General features: G+C 37.6%; 5 protein-coding genes and 1 long non-coding RNA gene across 11 annotated transcripts; 4 read left to right on the top strand and 2 right to left on the bottom strand.

The window, feature by feature from the left end:
- Positions 1 to 3,246: 3,246 nt before the first annotated feature.
- Positions 3,247 to 5,549, bottom strand: LOC105829913 (glutamate--cysteine ligase regulatory subunit). The gene is made up of 6 exons (XM_012668996.3): positions 4,905 to 5,549; positions 4,669 to 4,731; positions 4,489 to 4,606; positions 4,230 to 4,429; positions 4,030 to 4,144; positions 3,247 to 3,809 (listed from the first exon to the last, which is right to left on the bottom strand). Exons 1-6 carry the CDS (start codon positions 4,992 to 4,994, stop codon positions 3,658 to 3,660), a joined length of 738 nt encoding a protein of 245 aa, XP_012524450.1. The 5' UTR covers positions 4,995 to 5,549; the 3' UTR covers positions 3,247 to 3,657.
- A 2,091-nt stretch (positions 5,550 to 7,640) lies between these two features.
- Positions 7,641 to 9,021, top strand: LOC105829914 (transmembrane protein 14C). 2 transcript variants are annotated; one of them, XM_012668997.3, is made up of 3 exons: positions 7,641 to 8,041; positions 8,511 to 8,700; positions 8,777 to 9,021. In XM_012668997.3, exons 1-3 carry the CDS (start codon positions 7,966 to 7,968, stop codon positions 8,835 to 8,837), a joined length of 327 nt encoding a protein of 108 aa, XP_012524451.1. In that variant the 5' UTR covers positions 7,641 to 7,965; the 3' UTR covers positions 8,838 to 9,021. The 2 variants fall into 2 exon arrangements, with proteins under 2 accessions (XP_012524451.1, XP_012524452.1); XM_012668998.3 differs by lacking the exon at positions 7,641 to 8,041 and adding an exon at positions 8,044 to 8,077.
- LOC114254668 lies at positions 8,992 to 9,335 on the bottom strand. Its single transcript, XR_003625988.2, has 2 exons — positions 9,200 to 9,335; positions 8,992 to 9,125 (listed from the first exon to the last, which is right to left on the bottom strand). It is a non-coding gene; the product is annotated as an uncharacterized LOC114254668 (long non-coding RNA).
- Positions 9,336 to 9,406: 71 nt separating this feature from the next.
- Positions 9,407 to 14,251, top strand: LOC105829912 (calnexin). Of its 4 annotated transcripts, none has more exons than XM_012668993.3 (8): positions 9,420 to 9,740; positions 10,109 to 10,361; positions 10,461 to 10,756; positions 10,882 to 11,541; positions 11,620 to 11,760; positions 12,528 to 12,647; positions 12,942 to 13,127; positions 13,256 to 14,251. In XM_012668993.3, exons 2-8 carry the CDS (start codon positions 10,118 to 10,120, stop codon positions 13,310 to 13,312), a joined length of 1,704 nt encoding a protein of 567 aa, XP_012524447.1. In that variant the 5' UTR covers positions 9,420 to 9,740; positions 10,109 to 10,117; the 3' UTR covers positions 13,313 to 14,251. The 4 variants fall into 4 exon arrangements, with proteins under 4 accessions (XP_028047243.1, XP_012524447.1, XP_012524449.1 ...); XM_012668995.3 differs by lacking the exon at positions 9,420 to 9,740 and adding an exon at positions 9,904 to 10,047; XM_028191441.2 differs by lacking the exon at positions 9,420 to 9,740 and adding an exon at positions 9,938 to 9,956.
- An 812-nt stretch (positions 14,252 to 15,063) lies between these two features.
- Positions 15,064 to 17,917, top strand: LOC105829916 (tubulin-specific chaperone C). The gene is made up of 3 exons (XM_012668999.3): positions 15,064 to 15,330; positions 15,672 to 15,916; positions 16,492 to 17,917. The coding sequence occupies exon 3, from the start codon at positions 16,649 to 16,651 to the stop codon at positions 17,678 to 17,680; it is 1,032 nt and encodes a 343-aa protein (XP_012524453.1). The 5' UTR covers positions 15,064 to 15,330; positions 15,672 to 15,916; positions 16,492 to 16,648; the 3' UTR covers positions 17,681 to 17,917.
- Positions 17,918 to 18,448: 531 nt separating this feature from the next.
- Positions 18,449 to 20,634, top strand: LOC105829919 (charged multivesicular body protein 2a). 2 transcript variants are annotated; one of them, XM_012669004.3, is made up of 5 exons: positions 18,449 to 19,108; positions 19,262 to 19,433; positions 19,494 to 19,669; positions 19,843 to 19,977; positions 20,122 to 20,329. In XM_012669004.3, the coding sequence occupies exons 2-5, from the start codon at positions 19,266 to 19,268 to the stop codon at positions 20,327 to 20,329; spliced, it is 687 nt and encodes a 228-aa protein (XP_012524458.1). In that variant the 5' UTR covers positions 18,449 to 19,108; positions 19,262 to 19,265. The 2 variants fall into 2 exon arrangements, with proteins under 2 accessions (XP_012524458.1, XP_028047296.1); XM_028191495.1 differs by lacking the exon at positions 18,449 to 19,108 and having other exon boundaries at positions 19,266 to 19,433; positions 20,122 to 20,634.
- Positions 20,635 to 21,230: the final 596 nt, after the last annotated feature.

Raw genomic sequence — 21,230 nt, 5'->3', positions numbered from 1 at the left:
GGATGCGGCGAGGCTCGTCGATGGGACCCAAGGGGAGTGGGCCCCGTCGCGGAGACAACATAAAGATTTAAGACTGAGAGATGCGCCAATAAACATGCTGCGCCCCTGCCGCAGTCAGCTCGCGCTTCGCCGCTGTGTGTTCCGTTTCTCTCTCGATTCCGCTCCGTTCTGTTCTGTTCTGTTCTGTTCTGTTCTGTTCTGTTCTGTTCTGTTCCGCACGCTGTCCGCCGTTCGTTCGCAGCCACCGCATATATGCACGCTGTATATGCGTATGCACGTATACAGGGTGTCCTGGCTTTAGCAGTTTCGACGTTTTTTTTTCTTCTTTCTGCCTTTGGATTCCGCAAATCCCCGGGAATGGATTTTTTTTCTCTCTAAAATCGTCCTTGAATCGTCCAATTAAGTCAAGAAGAAAGTAAATCGGTCTGACTCTCTATCGGAACCCGAGTATACTTTTTGCACCACCTAATTCCACCTGCCGCATTACACGTCGTGAAAAAATCGTGCTAATTCGATTTAATTAATTAATTTCTGGTATATCGGGATCAGATCGCTCATTATCAGATTATAGGTTGTTATTCATATGCGTCTGGCGATTTATCTCGTTCTTGACGCGCCTCTAAAAATCTGTCGTATGATCCGCGAGCGGTGTGGCTCCTCGTCGGATAACGAGACGCGGGCTACACCTGCCAGCTCTCGCACACGGCGGAAATAAAAGCTTTCGCCAATGCGAAAGGACGGTCGTATACCGCGAAAGTGGTAGATCGGGGACGTTGCTCGAGCAAAGCGACAAGGGACTTGGAGAGTCGGGCCCGCTGCCGGTGCTGTCGACTCTCCTCTCTCTTTCTCTCTCTCTCTCTTTCTCTCCTTGCCTCCGCATTCGTCTCCTGCCCCTCCCTCCCCCTCCCCGCCTAACTTATTTATTCCTTTCTTCGTCGCTGGCTCCCTTTCTTCCTCGACTTCTTCTTTATTTCTGTCCTTTTGCCCGTTTTCTGCTTCCGCAAACGACAGCCGCTTATTTATATCCCGTCTTTACATCGCGCGGGGCCGAGCGAGGGTGCTTTTGCGTTTATTCGCTACTGCCGAGTTGTAGAGTTGCCGTTGCTGTTGCCGATCTCTCCTCTCTCCTCTCTCTCTCTCTCTCTCTCTCTTTTTCTCTTCTTCTCTCTTCCTCGTCTTTTAACCCACCGTTTTGCCGTACGTAACTTATGTTACGTCACGTCGTCTCATTAATCATCGCATTCTACGGACACCTCAACGGCTTCATTAATTACTAGTTGTTTATACTTTGCGCCGCGAGGCCTTGTCCGCACTAATTTACTATCGATATGTATGGCTTCGCGAGCGTTCCACGGATATAATTTGTTTCCGATACCTTCTCAGGCTTTTCAGCCTGTGGTCTTTCTGTCGTCTTTCTCGCGCGTATCAACAATCAAACGCGCGTTTCTTCGAATTCGAAAGGCAGGTCTAACAGCAACAAACGACTTTGTCCTGTCCCCTCCCTGTTCTTGCTTCCTCTCATGTCCTCCCGGTCCCGTCTTTATTTTCCTCCGAGGTACATTTCGCTCGTGACACGGTCAAGGTTGCCATCATCCGTCAAGGCGGCGCGCGGTAAATAATGTGCATCTACATTACGTACTGTGTATTATTTAGCGGATAAAAGAAATAATGGATCACGACTTTTTACATTTTTGACCTAAAAAGCATTAATTTTTCAATATTTTTTTTTTTAATAATATTAGCCTCTCCCTCTTATGATTTCTAATTTCTGGAGATGCGGTTTCTCGCAGACGAATCTCGCCGTACGGCTCTTGAGACGTCGTCACTATCAAACGTTCCTCTGGGATCGGACGAGAGCGATATCAAGAGCGAGGGGGATGGGAAACGCGGCACGGGGTACGCGCGCACCGTTCGCGACAAAAGCGACCGGACCGGGTAGAGGAGAGTCGAGCAAATAAACACTGAAAAGAGGAACAAAACCGACATTATGTGGCATTAACATACAAAGTATGTCAGACCCGCGATCCGTAGGCATAACATAGTATCGCGGGATTCGCATACTCCGCTTCTCGACGCAGTGGCTGTGAGAATAAGAGAAAGGGAGAGAAAAAGACGGAAGAAAGGAAGGAAGGAAGGAAAGAGGGCAGGAGAGCTGCCGTTGAGGGGGACGAAGGGGGTGAGATGACGGACGCGGTGTGTCGGCGAAGGGCTCGCGCAACAACAGGGCGAAAGAAGGAGTGGAAAAGGCAGTGGCGGATCTCGTTAAATAGGCCAGACGCGCCCTTCGGCGCGTTTCCCTTCCACGTACTTAATTGAATTTTATGCGCACGATCTCGCTGATTATTATGGCAATTTGTTTTTCTAAATGACGGTTTGTCAGCTCGACGTTAACACTCTGAACACACGTTTGTACGGCACGACTTCTTTAACGAACGTTGGGTCACATTTCGAATTTAATTTGTATCACTTTTATAAAGAAATATTTCCATAACTCACATGTACTTTAATATATCTAGGAAATATTTGCACGGTTATTTTTAAAAAATTGTATACAAATGTAATAACTAAGTACAGTGTCTGATTAAAAAAAGAAAAAAGAAAATTCACAAGATAAAGTTATCAATCGTATGTATATAGAGATACTAACGATAGATATCAATTTTATTGTTCTCATTGTTCTCAAATTTGAGAGTTTTGTTATTTTCGCATTTTAATCCGCCACTAGCGAGAGAGAGAGAGAGAAGAAAGGAGAGCGAGGCGGCGTTTACGTTATCCTTGCGGTCCTCCGAGGATCCTCTCCTGTCTCTTCGCTTCGTTGTTGTCTCTGCGGTGTATGTGTGTGCCACGCGGTGGCGGCTTAACGCAAAAGAGGGCTCCCGGCAGCGGGGACCGGGGCGAGAAGAGCGGAATAGCAGAATGGGCGGGTAAGGGAAAGATCCGAGAAGGCAGCGGTGCAAGGCGGTAGTAGCAAAGGGAAAAAACGAAGCGCATATATCGGGGCCGACCAACGACGACGACGACGACGACACAACGCCGAGATTACGCATACATATACACGCATGTATACACAAAAGGATCTCCTCCGATGTCACCACTATTCGCCAGACTCCCGATCGGCTACCGCTGCGAGCTGCTCGAGGACGATAAAACTATCGCACGTAGAAAGAAATACATATCGAGTGAAGCAATGGCGTGAAGTGAAAAAAAACTTTTTTCTAATTTAAAGGTAATGTATACTGAGTCGGATTCTGAAAATAACTTTTTTAATGACTTTTTCTTTTCAAGAAATTGCAATTATTTATTTCTCAAATAGTTTACAATAATCAACTATTGAGAATATTATTGAGATTAAAAAGAAAAAATGCATCGACAGAGATTACATGCTATAAAAATTTATACAAATTTATACAAAAACTACTAGTGCAAGAGCTAATCGATAAAATTAATAAGATACGTAGCGCAGTGTTGTACTATAAAATACTTATGTGTAACAGTAATACTATGTACAATGAAAAAAATGTTCAAAAAACTGTTTAAATATTGAATGATACTGATTAAATATTTAAAAAATTAAGTGCAAAACTTTGTAAAATATATTAATACAGAGATATCTGTGTAACAGCAAATAAAAAAAATTTTTTTATAGTACTACTAACGTTAAGGTTTAATATTTGACTTATTAATGCGTAGTAAGTATCCTTTTGATGACAAAATTCCACGACATTTGAGATGGATCTGATATCTTATCAGCCACTGCAAATAGACAGCGGTGCCAAATATGTTTTCTAACACTTCTTGAGGAAGAATTTCTACAAAAAGTAATATCAGAAATAGAATAAATGTTATTCTTAAAGCTTGAAATATAACAAACGATTGAACAAAAAATAAAAAAAAAGAATAATTCAATATGTTGAATAAGAAACATTTTATGTTTTTCTTATTCAATAATTTGAATTATTTCCTATTCTCTTATTCTGTGTTTTGTATCTGGACTTTGAAAATTGGTCATTTTAATTGAAAAATACTCACGGGTGGGATCACTATGCGTCAGCAGCTGAATATCATTTTCTTTAGTGAATTCCTGCAATGCTGGTGGTACTACGCAACATGTGGCTAAATTGATCTGTACAATATTTGGTTTTATCTGTAAACAAGTAAACATTGCAATGAGACAACAAAAATAGACTAAGAAGAAATATGCGCATATCATTTGTTTAACTTATTCTTACGTCAGCCCACTGAAATAGCTCGATAAAGGTATTTGTGTTGATGTCACTCAAACCAACGCTGGATAATTTGTCAACTTTTACATATTCCTCCACTACAGACCATATCTTTTTTAAGGATGGTAGCATATCTTCTGGACTCTCGGCACTTTTGTAAGCTATCACTAAAGATTCTATGGTATCTGTACATAGTGCTTCGAATGCTGTGAAACATAAGGTACATTAGGAATACATAAAAGAAATACAAATTATAATGACTGACCTTGGTCCAACGCCTCCTTCAACGAAACAATATCAGGTAATGAGATAAATACTTTCACAGTGATCTTTAAGTCTTTTCTTTCCACGTCCTGTAAACTCGTATCTCTCTTTCCATTGATCTAGAAAAAGCACAAATTTCGAAAATGACTGAATACTGAATCACCAAAAATCGTATACATACAACTGTCGTGTCGTCTCCCTTGCCCTGCGCATCATTCAGGATGATCTTCAGCGTCTCGATCAGCTGAAACAGACCAATGAATCTACGTCAAAGAGGCAACTTCGACGAAGGGTGCCGCGTGACATAACCTCGGCTTCGAAAGCAATAAATCGTTCGATGCCACAGTTACGGTGAAACGTAATACACTTGATTTATGTCATGAGGAGTGAAACGTTACGTAACAACTGTCAACTTACCTCATCCGTGGAATTCTGACTGGCCTTCTGCCTCGCTTCGCTCAGGGCGAGCACGTTCCCGGTGTTGACGAGCAAAGTGTGCGAGAGCATGTCGAGCGACTGACGCGGGATTCTCACAGAAAGTAGTCTGGCCTGTTGGAGGAAACCGCGTACATTTATACGCCTATATCGACGTTAAAGTGATGTCATCAATCGTGACTCTTCAATTCCGCGAGTAACTCGCCGCAAGAACGCTCGATCGCTCCCGATTTCTTCCGTCTCGCCTCGATCGCAATGAGATTTTTAACTTTCTAGATTTTTTGCGAACGTCGTGTATTATAGTCAATTAATTCGACGATATTCTCAGATAGAGAATGTATGAATTCGCGTGATTATCATAGACAGTGATATATATATCGATTCTGTGATAAGATATTAATTGACTCAATTAAAAAAAGATAGTTTTTTAAATTTATCAATTGATCAATTCGTATTGTGCAAATGCAACTTTGCTGTTTTTTGTGTAAAAGTATGCAATATATAATGCAATTGATCCAGTCGATGAATTAAAGTTCTCAGCGTGAGTAATCATTTCTGAATTATGGATTTAAAAAACCTGTAGCTTCAGAAGAGTGCACTTTCGATGCATCTCTTGATTGGCTTCGTAAAAAGTTTACCGCGCGATTTTCAAGGACTTTGAAAATATACCCAGCAAGCAAAATGCTAGCAGCTTGCCGGCAATATGCCAGCAAACTCGAGCATGATATCGCAGCAGATTTCAATCTGCTGCTTCCTCATTAAGCTTAGTTTCTACAAGCACAGATTATCAACAGAAAATATTGATAGAAATACAGCAAAAATCCAATATCATCTGCTACCATAACATGACAGCAAATTCATAGTAAATATCGAACACAATCTGACAAATTAAACTCTAAACGCAGAAAGACAGCAAAAACGAAGCATGAAATGCTATCACGCTGCGACACCAGAAACGCGGCGAAGATACAGCACGATGTGTCACATGAAGTACTGACAGCAAAAATGCAGCAGAAATCGAGCAGAGCCTGCCGTCATGACATGCCGGCGAAAACGCAGCAGATATAGAAAGCGATCTGCTTTATCGGTTGTGACGGCAAAAACATAGCAGAAATCGAGCACCAAGCTGTCGTCACAAGTAATCGGAAAAATATAGCAAAAATTTAACACGATATGACGTATTATTAATAATTTTTAATTAGTAAAATAAATAATTAATGTATGCAATGTACATATGTTTATTAATATTATTATTACATTTAATTTACATTATATAATTTTATAAATTTGATGATATTTAATTTACATATACATTACGAATTATATATTTTATGATTATATACTTAAATTTAAATGTGGCGTTTTCGACTGACTGCAGAGAGTTAATTAAACCCAAGATGATATCACATGCAAGAACCGTCCAATTTGAACTTTTTTTTATATAAAGGTGGAAATCTTTGAGAAGACTTCTGGGAGGATCAGGTCCGGGAAGTGTGGGATTCGACGGGAGACACGTCGGGCGATCAACCTTACTACCGCCCACTCACTAAAATCATCTATTATAGAGGATTCATGGCTCCTGCACACAGGACGCGGCAAAGCGGCATCGCGGTGGCCAATCACCGTCTTGCTTTTTTATTAAATACATATATGTATTATCAGAAAAGCAAGACGGTGATTGGCCACCGCGATGCCGCTTTGCCGCGTCCTGTGTGCAGAAGTCATCACACATCTGATGTAGCAAACTCGCGTTCTATACCTGCCGCGTTTTCGCCGTCATGTCATGACGGCAGGCTCTGCTCGATTTCTGCTGCATTTTTGCTGTCAGTATTTCATGTGATACATCGTGCTGTATTTTCGCCAAGTTTCTGGTATTGCAGCGTGATAGCAAATATGTCAAATTTCTAGCTACATTTTATTAATTTAATGTGACATCATGACATATCTGTTTTTTTATTTAATTTTTAGTGATATATTGTGTCAACACACAATGTCTGATTTTTGTTTTGTTAATGTCTTTAAATTTTGTTGTACTTTTGCTGCATTTTTGAGGGCACATTGTGACGCAAAGTCTACTCGATTTTTGTCGTGTTTCTGTTAATGTTAGTTGAAACGGCAAACTGTAATTGCTTGCTGTCCAACTTTTGCCAGCATAATATGTGTCAAAATTTTTCAGTTTGTGCTCTCGGCAGGTTTGGCTATCTGGGTAATTTTTTCGATGCGCTAAACAATGCGCAGACGCTGTTCTAAATTTTGTCTCCATTTGAATTTAGCAACGATTGTTGCTCGCAAATTTCCTCCGTCGTGTTCTCAAAGAAACAATAACGCGACGTCGTTTGAATAAAAATCGCATGAAATCGAAAATCGAAGTTGTGTCTCGTCATTCATTCCTATTTCTCGTCTTTTTCTTTTATTCCTGCGAATGCAGCAGGCATATACTTATTATATTTTCATAATTATCTAATTGATAATTTGCATAACAATGAAAGAAACGTTTGAGAAGGAAATTGAGCCGCCGTACACTCCATGAACGTTATGCAATCGCTTAAACGAGCCTGCAATTTCGCGTTATCGTCGACGCACGTGTGCATTATTCAAAACCCGACCTAACGCAAAGAGCATCGGAACGTGATTGGTCGACGAAGCGACGGATGGCAGCATTGAAATGACTGTGAAAAATTACGCGCGTCATATCCATTCACTACATATATTATTATTAATTATCGCCGATCTGTACGATGTTGTATTATCAGACGGGTGTTATTTATTGTAATTAGAGGCTCGTCGAGTTAATTATCGCGAGACGGAACGTGGAAGTAGGGAAAAGCTTCGCTCAGAAGTTTGCCACCCCGCGCGTAAAACTTCTAACAACGCAGTTGCTGGCGGTTGCGAATTGCAACCAATTGCAACGGTGCGCGATACACGGATGACGGAGGGAAATTGTTATCGCCCGTTTATCATCCGGTAATTACATAAACAGACATCGCACACGGCGCACGGAGGACGCTCGATTTTTCTTTTTGATCATCCTCTCCGTTCGAAAATGCCAATCGACTTCGTCGCGTTCGCATACGCCGCCGCGGTGGCCGGCGGCGGGGTGCTAGGTTACGTGAAATCGAGTGAGTTCGAATGTTGAATGTTGACTCGTCCGGCAGGTTTGATTCTCTCGCCGATACTTCTCACTCGCTTTACGCTACGTTCGGAAACATTAGATCTGCCCGCCCGTCACTTTACCTATAGGTTTGTTTTTTATTCCTGCACTGCTGCACACTGGTGCAATGAGTTGGAATAAGACAAATATATTTTTTCTCATTCTAACTTATTGCACTAGTGCAGCAATGTAGAAGTAAAAAACAAACCTCTTGTTGCTGCTGAGTGCCGAGCAAGGATAAAATGATAAAATAGATCTGTTTTTTATTTCTGCACTGCTGCATTGGTGCAATGAGTTGGAATAAGACAAATATATTTTTTCTCATTCTAACTTATTGCATTAGTGTGCAGCAGTGCAGGAATAAAAAAAACCTAATGTTTCCAAACGTAAAGCACTGAGGAGACTGAGTTAACTGATTTCTCTTGAACTCTCTCCAGATTCCATTCCTTCGCTGGCTGCGGGTCTCCTTTTTGGCTCGGTTCTAGGCTACGGCGCTTATCAGCTCTCTCAGGAGCCAACCAATATCGCGGTCTTCCTGGGAACCAGCACAGCCCTTGGAGGCCTGATGGGCTACCGATTTTACAACAGTGGAAAGATAATGCCAGCTGGAGCGATCGCTATACTAAGGTATCCCGATATGTGCCACTTGCGTCAGAATTTATGCATTGCTAGTAGAATGCTAACATTTTGGAATCATTTTCAGTGCTATTATGGTCGTAAGGACAGTCACGAGGTACCTGTCACCACCCTTGAAGACTGAGTGAACATTACATTTTTCTCTTTTCTTTTTCAATTATGATCACCAAGTATGGATTCTATCAGAACATTAATAGTGATATTGCATTTTTAATTTTAACATTTCCAGTACAAGGGCAAGGGGAAAAAGTGTAATAAAAGGATTATAGGCATTTGTATTTAAGAAAATATAACATTTTTTTCTTGTTGGTAGATTTAAATCATTTTGTTTTTCCAACACAACTGTTGAATTAGTTGACTTCCCCAGTTTGTCCAATTTTATTTTCTCTCTAATGTAAAAAGAAAAAATATGAATCCTGCAACAAGTTCAATTGAAAAAAAGAAAAATCATTGAACGCGCTTTTATGTCATGGTCACGATGTGAGAATACCTAGACATCCGAGTCGTCTGACTTGGTACTTCGCCAATTGCATGGTTATACACACCATCGTCGCCTGCACTCGGTGCAGATAAAACGGAGACAGACGTAGGCGCGGGAGAAGGAGCGACGCGGCAGAGTACAGGAGGTGCGGCTTGGTGCAGCTGCGCGAAACTGCAACCGACCTATCACTCGGGCTCAACGTGTCGTTGACGAAAACATTGCTATAAATTACTGTTTACGCGTCGTCGTCGCGTCGTGGGGCCTTTTACCGTTGGATATATGCGTGAACGTGGGTCGAGGGCCGTCAAGCGGATGTGAGGGACTCTAGCAGGGCCACTGCCCCAATTAAACGTGATCGCGCCGGCGACTTCCGGAGGCGCCGCTCCTCTTCGGAACTCGGAACGTCGTGTCGTGGGGCCACCCTAACGTGGACAGAAATTAAATTATCATTATTAGATAAGATCGAGTAACGTATATCCCGGCCCTCGCCGTTTTCACGCCGTGCCGATCGTCCGAGGATTCGGTGACTTAATTTCCTTCCGCATCACCGGTAAGATAATAATTTTTTTTCACTTCCTTCTTTGATAACGTTAATAACATCATGCGGTACAGGCTAATCTAACCAAACATTTATGTAAAGTGACGCGTCACGCCGCGGTCTTCGACGGTGTAAATTGCCAGTTTGAGGTTAAGTTTCGCGTGACTTGGTCGCGCTGTCTCTCTCGAACGCGTCGATTTTAGAGACGTAATTTTAATCGTCTTAAGAGTAAAATATTTTTTCTTTCACCACGTTTTGTGAGCCTTTTGATTTTCTTCTCGTTAGGCTTGCTTCGCGTCGTGCTTCGAGTCACGCTTAAGTAAATTAATGAATCAGGCGAAGGCTAAGGCTCTCTCTCATTTCGCTTTCCTTCATTTCAGGAATATGAGATGGCAAGAATCGTAGCGTGCGTCGTGTTGGTTTGCTTGAGTGCGTGTAGTATATTAAGTGCAGATGAGAGTAGCGATAGCAATGCCGGTGATGCGATACAGAAGCCGGCTTACAAAAGTCCAGAACCTTCCGGCTTCACTTACCTAGCGGAACACTTTGACAGTGAGGAGAGATTTACCAATTCATGGGTGTTATCCGAAGCGAAGAAGGATGATATTGACGAGGATATCGCCAAATATGATGGTTAATATGAAATTTTTATACCTTTTGTCATTATATCCTTTCTTTGTACAATTAATTTGATCCAAATTCTTTATTGCTTAACTCTTTGTTATTTGTTAGGAATTTGGTCTATCGAAGAACCTAAGAAACATAGTGAAGACGGAGATCTAGGATTAGTGCTTAAGAGCAAAGCTAGACATGCTGCCGTTTCTACTCCATTAGTTAAGCCATTTTATTTTGAAGACAATCCCTTGGTTGTACAGTATGAAGTTAATTTCCAAGAAGGACAGGAATGTGGTGGTGCCTATCTTAAGTTACTCACATTAGATGATAAACATGGGGACTTGAAACAGTTTCAAGATAAAACACCATATACAATAATGTTTGGGCCTGATAAATGTGGCAATGATCACAAGGTATATATTAGCATGTATGCTTTATTTCGTTTTAGTTTAAATATATAGTGACATGTTATAAAGAAAATAAATATGTCTGACATTAATACATTTGAAATTTATGTATTTATATTTTTTATCTTTAGCTGCATTTTATATTTCGACATAAAAATCCACTGAATGGTACAATCACAGAGAAACACTGTAAGAAATCAAAAGACAAACTGGAAGATTACTTCAAAGATAAGAACCCACATTTGTATACCTTGATTGTACGGCCTGATAATACTTACGTAATTAAAGTAGATAATAAATTATTAAACTCGGGCTCATTACTGGACGATTTCGATCCTCCTGTAAATCCGCCTCTGGAGATAGAAGATCCCAATGATAAACAGCCGGAGGATTGGGATGATCGAGAAAAGATTCCTGATCCGATGGCGGAGAAACCTGATGATTGGGATGAAGATGCTCCGGCGCAGATAGTCGATGAAGAAGATGTTATGCCGGAAGATTGGCTTGTGGACGAACCGCCTATGATACCGAATCCAGATTCAGTTAAGCCCGATGACTGGGATGTTGAGATGGATGGTGAATGGGAAGCTCCAGAAGTACCAAATCCAAAATGCGCGGATGTTCCTGGTTGTGGACCATATAAACAAAAAATGAAAAAGAATCCACGATATAAAGGAAAATGGTTACCACCGCTAATTAACAATCCTAATTATAAAGGAAAATGGAAGCCTAAACTTGTACACAATCCTGATTACTTTAATGATGAACAGCCGTTCAAGATGTTACCAATTGTATGTAAAAAAAAAAAGGGAAGAATATCTCTTAGCTATTTATTATAAAGATATATTTGATGCACGGAAATGTTTTAGAGCGCTGTTGGTTTTGAGCTGTGGTCGATGTCTCCCGATATATATTTCGATAATATAATTGTAACAGATGATGAAAAAATTGCGAAGGTATGGGCGGATGCTACTTTCGAGGTTCGACGTGTTAAAATTGCTGAAGAAAACGTAAGTATTCTATTATCCACAATTTATGACAAAATGTTTTCTTATTCTTTCTTATATGCCTCATGGATATACAATTAATTTTTATACCAGAAACATGTATAAAGCACATGAACATTAGTATAATTGTTTATATAAATTAAACTCTTGTTAAATTAAAAATTGATTTTTGAAGATAATTATTTCTTTAGTATGCAAATTATAATATGCAGGATTCTTTATGGGGTCGAATGATGAGGGCGATGAATTATAAGCCAGGATGGTGGGCGTTATATTTCTTGTATTGCGCGATACCAATTGTAGCTTACATTTGGTATCTATGCAAACGCGCTCGTGAGGTACATTCGCGTTGATACGAAAGATAAAAAATTGAACGATATTGAAAGTACTTGCTTGGCAACATTAAATATATATACGCTAATAATGTATATTGTAACGTATATATTTTTTGTACAACATTTACTTTATATTAGATTTTTTTAAGTCATAATAGTAATGTTAATTTAAAATTGTACAATCCTCACTGTTGCTTCTCAGTAAAAGAAAAGACCTACTCATTATTTAAGGCTCAATAATAGCTTTATTTCGATTTAGAATTTAAAAGCTTGTATAGAAGAGAATTTGTATATTTTATAATATGTATATGTTATACATGTTATATTAAAAATATTATTTGAAGTAGAACATAATTGTAATGCATAAATTAGCATATAATTAGAAATTACTCTGTATGCTTATAATGTATAGAATTTTATGATTATTTGATACAGTGGAGTACATGGAGACGAATCGCAGCATTTACTGCGGACCATCCATGGATGTGGGCAGTATATATATTCCTAATTGCAATACCAGTAGTACTGTTAATGTATTTTTGCTGCCTTTCTGAGGTATAATATCTGGTTAAAGTAAAATGATTTAAGTATTCTTGCATAGCTTATTTTTATAAATATTTAGAAACTTTGAAAAGAGAAAAAGAGTTTGTGTGCATGTGCGTGTGAGTGAAAGAGTGAATGAGTGAATAAGTATTTGATGATAATAGTTTCTTTGTCATGTCTAAAGTTATTATCTAAGTTATTATACAAATTATTATCCAAGACGTAATGCTATTTGCTTATTGTTAATACTATGTAAATGCAACTTAAAAGTGATAAAAATGTAATTTATTGTTTTCAAAATCTTAGGACAAAACAGATTTTAAAGATGAAGATGAAAAGCCTCTAGGAATGGCCGATGATTTCGACGAGGCTATGGAAAGTGAAGATTTGCAAGCTTTAAATATTGATCCAACCGAGCAAAGACCTACTATAGAAGAAATAGAAGATACAGAGAAAGAGACTGGAACAGAGGAAGTAATAGAAAGTGATAAGGTTGGTAATTTTTAAGTACTTCTTATGGCAAGAACTGTAATTTATATTTTAACACAATATTTAAGATATAGACAATGCTCTTTTTTTATTATAAATAATACTCAGTTAAAAGCATATTATTATTACAGGATACATCACTGATCAGTGGTGACGGACCACGACGAAGAAAACCAAATAAAGAATAGGAAGAATAATTACAAAAAATTTAATAAGAATATATTATTGCGTTAAGATATTTACGTAAACTGTCACATTCCACATTACACTTGCCACTGTGGATAGTAGGGTTACCAATCATTAGCAAATTCAGTCACTGCAATGTGATCGATATTTAATTATTCGTCTAAGAATATTTACATTTGATATCGTATGTGAAATCTTATTATATTTGAGAAAAATTGTCAGATTATACATATGCTTTTGTGTAATGAGTGATGTATGATGTATTTGTATTCAGAAATTCACCAGAGTGTTTTCCTTTAAAATGGACAATGCCTTAATATAGTATTTATGTTTTTTAGCTCTAACATTGTGAAATGTTGTGGTATTAAAGAATAGCATCTTTACTCAGTTTGTATATTTAATGTTATTATTGGACAAATTAATAAGAGCTAGAGATAAAGAAGTCAAAGAACTGTGAATGTAATATATGTCAATGCAAAGTACGCATGATCTATGTCCTGATGTAATTTAAAACGAATTTAATACGATTTAACGATTATTATTATACTTTAACTACTATGGCAGAATTCCATTTGATTGCGAAAGCAAACGAATTATAAGCATTTATCTACGGAATGTGCAAGTCAGCTTGTGTTCTCATAATTTTTTAATTAGTATATGCATATGTATAATTGTTTTTCTAATATAAAAATATTGATGAGAATACAACTGACGAGGTAGCTTTTGAAGTTGTTGACGTAAAACAATGTCACTTAACAATCGTACCATAGTAGTTTATAGTCAATGATCTGTTATTATATTATTTTATGTAATATTTAATGTGTTAATGATTTATTTAAGTTAAGAATAAGTCCATATAGTACATATTGTAATCAGGTACTATGTTGTTTGTATTAATTGATTATTTCAATGAAATAAAATTTAAAGAAATATAGAATTAATATATGAAATTGAAATAACACGATACACACACACACACACACACATATATATATAAAATATATATTATATTTATATATTAAATATATATAATATATATTAAATATATATAATATATATTAAATATATATATACAATCAATATACAATGTCATATATAAAATATGTACGGTTTATGTTATACATCAGGAAGTAGTTCAACAATTTGTTGCATTTTATGTTGTAAATCGCGAAGCGATTCACTTCAAATTGCATTTCATTTCCTTTTCTTACATTATTTTGCAATTGTATTTTCTAATTGTATTTTCTTACTTAAAAAAAAATTGTTTAATGCTCCCTTATGAAATATACAACAAATTTGTTAAATATAAGCTTCAGGTTTCAAGAAATTTTAATGCGTTATTTAAAAATATATTGTAAAAATATTTCCACCAGGGTGAGAAAAAGCTCTACGAGTAACTTATGGTTATATACTTATAAAGGGTGAATCGTAATTAATGGATGTCTTAATAAATTGAAAATTCGTACATTGAAAAATCTTTTTCAGATATTGTGTTGGTAATGAAGAATTTATTACATCAATGTCGATAATATCATTATTTTGCTCTGGTTCTCTGGTCCCAGTAATATAATGATAATCTGCATATGTGTCTTTTTTAATTAAATCTATATTTTTGAATTACGTAACTTGGTCGATCGACGTGATCGATCGTCTATCAGCTGAATTCACTCAAAGTGAATACACGTCTCTCTCTTTCTCTCTCTGTTTGTATTTCTCTTTCGCCGGATTCTTCTCCACGAAGCGCCATCTTCGCGGCCCCCTTTTCTCTTCATGCCGCGGGCGCGATCGGCGGCGGTGTTGCGCGACGTTTCGTTACTCAAGAGTTCCGTATCCCGCAGTATTGATGATTTCCATTTTAGGAAATCCCTCGCGTTTCGCCCTAGTATGATCACGAAGCAACCGAGACGACAGTCGGGCCTCCTACGTAAGCTGATTACCAGTGCCAAGACTCTTCTTATAATCGAGGGCGTGCTACTACTCGGATCGTACGGATTTTGGCGTTGCCTGAACACCTCGCAAGGTGAATTGCGTGCTCTTATAGTCCTCGTTTCCTCCGGACTCTCCGCTTCGAGTAACTCCGGGTAATCTGAACTCGTTCGGGTTAAATCCTCGCCTCTTGTACTCGAGATAAAACGGAGTAAAGGTTCGCTGCTCGCGAACGGAGGAATGCCGAGAGGCTACGGTTGAAAAGAAAAAGAGATCTCTCAAATATCTCCTCTCTCTTCGGTGTCCGGTAGACAAATATAGACATAGTGCCGGGACTTCCGCGTGAATTTACACTCGCGCGAACGGTCGCAAAGGTCAACTCGCTTTCCCGTCCAGTCGAATTTTCGGTTCTCCTCATTTCCACGCGTGGATTAGATTTCAGATACTACATCCGCCAACACTTCCCAAGCATATTGGAGGGTTACTACGCTATCGGGGAAAAGTTGTCGGGCAATGACCATTTGAGGGCGTTTGACCACAAGACCTGGACGGAGGATCGCAATGAGCATTAAATCTACATGGCGAACTTCCTGAAGTATGTGGCTGCAGGCATCCTCGGCGGTGGTATAGGATACGGTTTGCTCTGCTACGTTACGCCAAACGAGGAGGATATTATACATGTAATTATGATTATGTAATAGCCGAATCACTAAGTTCATAATGACAAATGTTGACAAATTGACTTTGATCTTGATTCAACTTACTGTCCCCGTTTCCTAATTCTTAGAACTGAAAAAAGGTGAAAGTGAGTTAAATCGATTTTAAAGTTATAATCTGTATTGGTGCAAATGCTTTTCTTTTATTGGTTTTATATGACAAGAGTTAGTATTGGAAAAGCCTTATTACTTTTGTATCTTGCAATCTCCCTTATTAATAAGGAAAATTGCAAGATACAAAATTGGCTTATAACATACACGATTTTGTGGACTATGCTTGTGATGTGCAGGATAAAACTAGAGAATCGCTGTTAAAAGATCAAAAAGAATTGGGCATTTCAATGAAAGCCAATTTTTACAAATTACTTATTCTTTAATAAAGAAAAACAGTCGACGACATTTAACAAATGTATATTATAAAAATAATTTCATGGAAGTTCTCGCGAAAGTTACACACTTTTGTTTAAAGGATCTGAATGTATAATGAAAAAATAAATTCACGTTTAAATCTTATTTTATTTATAATTAAATTGTTGCAGCATCTCCCGCCGTATTCGTCAGAGAAACACAGTTTGTTCAGAGGGTACAAACAGTCATCGAAATTTATGAATAAAGAAGAATCAAACGTTAATTTCAAGGAGTTTGAGAATCAAAGCGGTGTAAACCACACTGAGAAATAGCATTTGTATACCAGAAATGGATCCTACAGATTTTATAGAGGAGAGTTTATCGGAACGTCTCACTAAGAGGGATCGGGAGCGGAAGAATGTTATTGAGAGACGACGAGAGGAACGACAGTCGCTTGCCGTGGAGACCGAGCAGAGTGGCTACTTCAAGGATACGTTTCACTCTTCCTGTAAGAAGATCAAGGACATGCTGGACGACGCGCTCAGCACCCCGTCTTCGGCGTTGCCGGGGATTTTTGAGAAGTCCAACAAGGAGATCCAGCTGCTTAAGAACTACTTGTCGCAGTCTAAAATGTTCTTGAAGGTTTACGACATAAGGCGCGCACAGGAAAACTTGCAGTCATTGGAGCACCAAGCTTCTGAACTGGAGATGAAACTCCTGCCTAAGAAGAAATTTGGCTTTAAGAATCGTAGAGTCGTGAAGAAGCCGACCGACAAGGGTCACGACATCACGGACGGCTTGAAGGACCTCAAAATATCCGAAAGCATCGGGATGAACGGCACGACCAAGCAGAATAACAAGCTGTCGAGCAAGTATGGGGACAGTGCCTGCATGCTGCTGGGTAAAGTGAACGAGCGTATGGTGCTAGACGCCGAGAATGTAAATAAGAATGATATTCTACTCTCCGATTTGGTACGCTGTACCGTACGGATATACGGTACACCAAGCACCTTGCATATGGTGAACCTGAAACAGTGTACTGTACTGGTCGGTCCGGTGACGTCCTCTGTTTTTGCGCACGACTGCAGTGATTGTGTATTCGCCTTTGCATGCCAGCAGCTGCGACTACATTCGTCGACGGATTGTACTATTTATTTACACGTCACAAGTAGGGCGATTATAGAGGATTGCACGAAGATACGTGTGGCACCTTACAACTGGTCCTACGAGGATCAGACGAGTCATTTCAATCTAGCCGGCCTCGATCCAAAGATTAACAATTGGAATTGCATCGACGACTTCAATTGGCTGTCTAGTGAAAAGCATTCGCCAAACTGGTCGATACTTGAACCGGAGCTACGGGTAAAAACGTGGGATTGAAAAAAAAAACTTGAATACTGTTGTAAAATAAAGAGGGAGAGAGCAATTAAAACTGAACTGAGTTGTAGGAAAAGAATGTTTTTATGGAAACCTAATTCTTCTTTCTTTCGAACGAATCGATTTATTTTTACGTAGATAAATCGTCTAAATATACAGTATGCTTTTTCATAAAATGAAAATTATATACGCAAGTTTTATATACTTACGATATTTAATAAATTTACTGTTTGTGCAATATATCGGGTGCCCTATTTTGCAAGTCACGCCTGAATAACTTTGGAAGAGTGCTTACGAAAGTTTCCCCGCAAGAAAGATCATATATAAATATATGGTTATATATTTGAGAAAATAAAGATCTTTTTATAAAATTCTCCGCAGTTATCTGGGTTTGCTTTTTAAAATGGGACAACCCTTCTCTCTGAATGTATATATTATATATATAAATATGTACAAATTATCATGAACATTTTAGAAAAACACCTCGTCAATATCTTAATATTTAACTCTTTTGTTTATTGGACACAATAGAATATTTTAAATATTATAAAAATATAATTTTGCGTATACAGTGAAATTGATATTAATAATCTTACTGTTTAATTCGAGTGAGATAAATTTATTAAAGTTCGCGTTACACATACGTGGTAACTTATACTTTTTATTCCTTTATCTTTTTTTTTTAATTGTTCCATAAATCTATTTAAATTATACTTAATCAACGTCAATCATTTATAATTATTACATTTTCATAAAATTTGTAATTACATATTTTTTTATTAATTTGATTTTTTCTAAAAAGACGCGTGGCGTCTGTCACGACGTCGAATTTCGCGGATCAACATTGCTATCCCTCTCGTTTGTCGCTGCGCTGTGCGAAGATAACCTCGAACGGCGCCCAATCCAGTCGCTTCTCAGTCCTTAATTATTGGCTGCCGTGCGGGTTCTGTCAAAGCAGTTAAAGAGCGCTCGTGATGTCACTGTTTGCACCACTTGAGGTACGTGACGATCGGTGACGATTCCTCGGCGACTGGAACGAGATACGCGTCGACGGGATATCTGGTAATGTTCGCAGATTCCCTGGCCCTCCGATGTTTATGCGTCATATTACCGTTGAAAAACGGGCGATAAATACCGAGAGAAATATCGGTCTCCCGAGTAACGAGGTGTTTTTTTCTCTTTCATCGCATTGAAAGAGATTGCGGAAAACTACGTACCTGGTGGACAATTCAACGCGGAGAACATAATCGTCTTAAGTTTAACCTGTGAAGTTTGTAGATTGCAGTATTTCTTGGAGCTCTTGTTGAAGTTTCGGAGGCACGGACTGGACTACACGTGATTAGTCGATATTATGGGAATAGCGTAGTGCGATTGATCTGCATAGCGAAACATTTGCAAATTAAATCGATCTCACATATAACGTAAGATAAGGTGCGTTTTTTCCAGATGTTTTACATTTATATATTTTATATCTTGTATAATTAAATTAAATAGTGAAGGAGATGGGCTACCTCCCATCGGTGAGGTAGTCCGTCTCCTTCAGTATTACTAGTACAAGTTTATATTTGGTGTGTGGTTTTCCAGCACTATGGAGTGGCTATTTGGCAAGCGTATCACTCCTGAGGAAATGCTCAGGAAGAACCAAAGAGCATTGAACAAAGCAATGCGGGATTTGGACCGGGAAAGAGTGAGAATGGAGCAGCAGGAGAAGAAAATCATAGCTGACATAAAGAAACTTGCAAAAGATGGACAAATGGTAATATACAACACTTCTGTTTAATATTATATATTTTTTAAATTTAAATTAATATGATAGGACGCTGTGAAAATTATGGCCAAGGATCTGGTCAGGACGAGGCGTTATGTCAAAAAGTTTATGCTGATGAAGGCAAACATTCAAGCAGTGTCATTGAAAATACAGACTTTACGTTCTCAGAATACAATGGCACAGGCTATGAAAGGAGTGACCAAAGCGATGCAAAATATGAACAAGTAAGTATAATGCAATTTACCAGTATATTGATATTGTCACTAGTGTGTATCTTAATTTTATTTTATTTAATGCAACATACAATTTACTTGTACTTTTCAGATTTAAAGCAGTAATGGATAATTAATTTAATTATTAACTTAATCTATATTTTTTAATTTCTATTTTTTTACAGACAATTAAATCTACCACAGATACAGAAAATACTGCAAGACTTTGAAAAGCAGTCAGAGATAATGGATATGAAAGAGGAAATTATGAATGATGCAATAGATGACGCGATGGAGGATGAGGGAGATGAAGAGGAAAGGTATTTTATGCATAAGCATTATTATATATGTAAATTCTATTAGAATTGTCACTTAAATTAGTCTATATTCAATGAATTGTAGATAAAATTAATATATATCTTCTATTTATATATGTGTGTACACATTGAAATTTATTTTTCCAGTGACACTGTAGTTGCACAGGTGTTGGACGAGCTGGGCCTACAGTTGACAGATCAACTTTCTGGATTGCCACAGGCGTCCGGATCGTTAAGTGTAGCCGGATCGAAACAACCAGTCGCCGCTGCGGCGGGAGGTAACGAAGATGGGGGCAATCTCCCGGACGCTGACGCGGATCTACAGGCCAGACTCGAGAATCTGCGACGCGAATAAAAATCGAGATTTAAAATGTTAATTATTAATTAGATTGCTGTAAAAAAGGTGTAAAAAGAATTGGTTTTGCAGCGAAATAGAACAAGTTTTGAGAGGCTCGCCTCAAACGCTTGTATACTTAATGTACATGAATTGAAAACGAATATTGTTCGTATACAATTTTTGTATACAATTTTCGCATACAATTTTCTTAAATGATCGATCTTCATATTTTCTATGCACGTTGAATTTTATAAAAATGCTTCTATACAAAACATCTGTAAATGCCTAAGTTCGTAATATAGATATATATATATATATATATATATATATATATATATATATATAATAAGAAAAAGATGCTATATAAAATATTTGATGAAAAAAACTCTTTGTTTTGTGATCAGTTTTCTTTTTCACCATAATTATTTTTATTTTATAATTAATACTAATTCATGCTTGATAGAAATTTGGAAGTAAATTTTTAATAACTTTAAATACTTTCTGTAAAATTATCTCAGATATATCTTATTTAATATCTTAATATCTTTTTAATATCTAATAAAAATTATATCTAAATAATCTCAAATTATATATAGATATTTAAATTTTTTTTTTTGTATATGTATTAAACAGGATTGAATAAGAAATATTTTTAAAATTTAATTAATGTTATAAAAAATTAATTTTAAAATGCACTATTTTTTTATATTAAAATGTAATTTAAAAAAATTAAATTATTCTAAATAGCAAAATAAATTTGATATTTACTTGATAATCTATATTGTAATTTGATAATTTATTTGATAATCTAACTTTGTAAATTAAATTTCGTAGAAAATAAAAAGAAATTGCTTTGTATACAGAAATTTCACTTGTATTTTTACAATTTTTTTATTTAAATATATTTCCAACGTCTACA

This window comes from Monomorium pharaonis, chromosome 7 (assembly GCF_013373865.1).
Source record: "Monomorium pharaonis isolate MP-MQ-018 chromosome 7, ASM1337386v2, whole genome shotgun sequence".
Taxonomy (NCBI): domain Eukaryota; kingdom Metazoa; phylum Arthropoda; class Insecta; order Hymenoptera; family Formicidae; genus Monomorium; species Monomorium pharaonis.
Note: the sequence above shows the minus strand (reverse complement) of the source record. Positions and strands in the feature narration are given on the sequence as shown.

Excerpts from the sequence above, each read along its gene's own strand:
- LOC105829916 (XM_012668999.3), top strand. The coding sequence starts at position 16,649 with ATGGATCCTACAGATTTTATAGAGGAGAGTTTATCGGAACGTCTCACT.
- LOC105829912 (XM_012668993.3), top strand. The coding sequence starts at position 10,118 with ATGGCAAGAATCGTAGCGTGCGTCGTGTTGGTTTGCTTGAGTGCGTGT. Across the intron at positions 11,542-11,619 it reads CGTTCAAGATGTTACCAATT|AGCGCTGTTGGTTTTGAGCT; the intron begins GTATGTAAAAAA and ends GAAATGTTTTAG. Across the intron at positions 11,761-12,527 it reads TTAAAATTGCTGAAGAAAAC|TGGAGTACATGGAGACGAAT; the intron begins GTAAGTATTCTA and ends TATTTGATACAG.
- LOC105829919 (XM_028191495.1), top strand. The coding sequence starts at position 19,266 with ATGGAGTGGCTATTTGGCAAGCGTATCACTCCTGAGGAAATGCTCAGG. Across the intron at positions 19,434-19,493 it reads TTGCAAAAGATGGACAAATG|GACGCTGTGAAAATTATGGC; the intron begins GTAATATACAAC and ends TTAATATGATAG. Across the intron at positions 19,670-19,842 it reads GCGATGCAAAATATGAACAA|ACAATTAAATCTACCACAGA; the intron begins GTAAGTATAATG and ends ATTTTTTTACAG.
- LOC105829913 (XM_012668996.3), bottom strand. The coding sequence starts at position 4,994 with ATGCTCTCGCACACTTTGCTCGTCAACACCGGGAACGTGCTCGCCCTG. Across the intron at positions 4,732-4,904 it reads GTCAGAATTCCACGGATGAG|CTGATCGAGACGCTGAAGAT; the intron begins GTAAGTTGACAG and ends GGTCTGTTTCAG. Across the intron at positions 4,430-4,488 it reads GAAGGAGGCGTTGGACCAAG|CATTCGAAGCACTATGTACA; the intron begins GTCAGTCATTAT and ends TATGTTTCACAG.
- LOC105829914 (XM_012668997.3), top strand. The coding sequence starts at position 7,966 with ATGCCAATCGACTTCGTCGCGTTCGCATACGCCGCCGCGGTGGCCGGC. Across the intron at positions 8,042-8,510 it reads GCTAGGTTACGTGAAATCGA|ATTCCATTCCTTCGCTGGCT; the intron begins GTGAGTTCGAAT and ends AACTCTCTCCAG. Across the intron at positions 8,701-8,776 it reads GGAGCGATCGCTATACTAAG|TGCTATTATGGTCGTAAGGA; the intron begins GTATCCCGATAT and ends AATCATTTTCAG.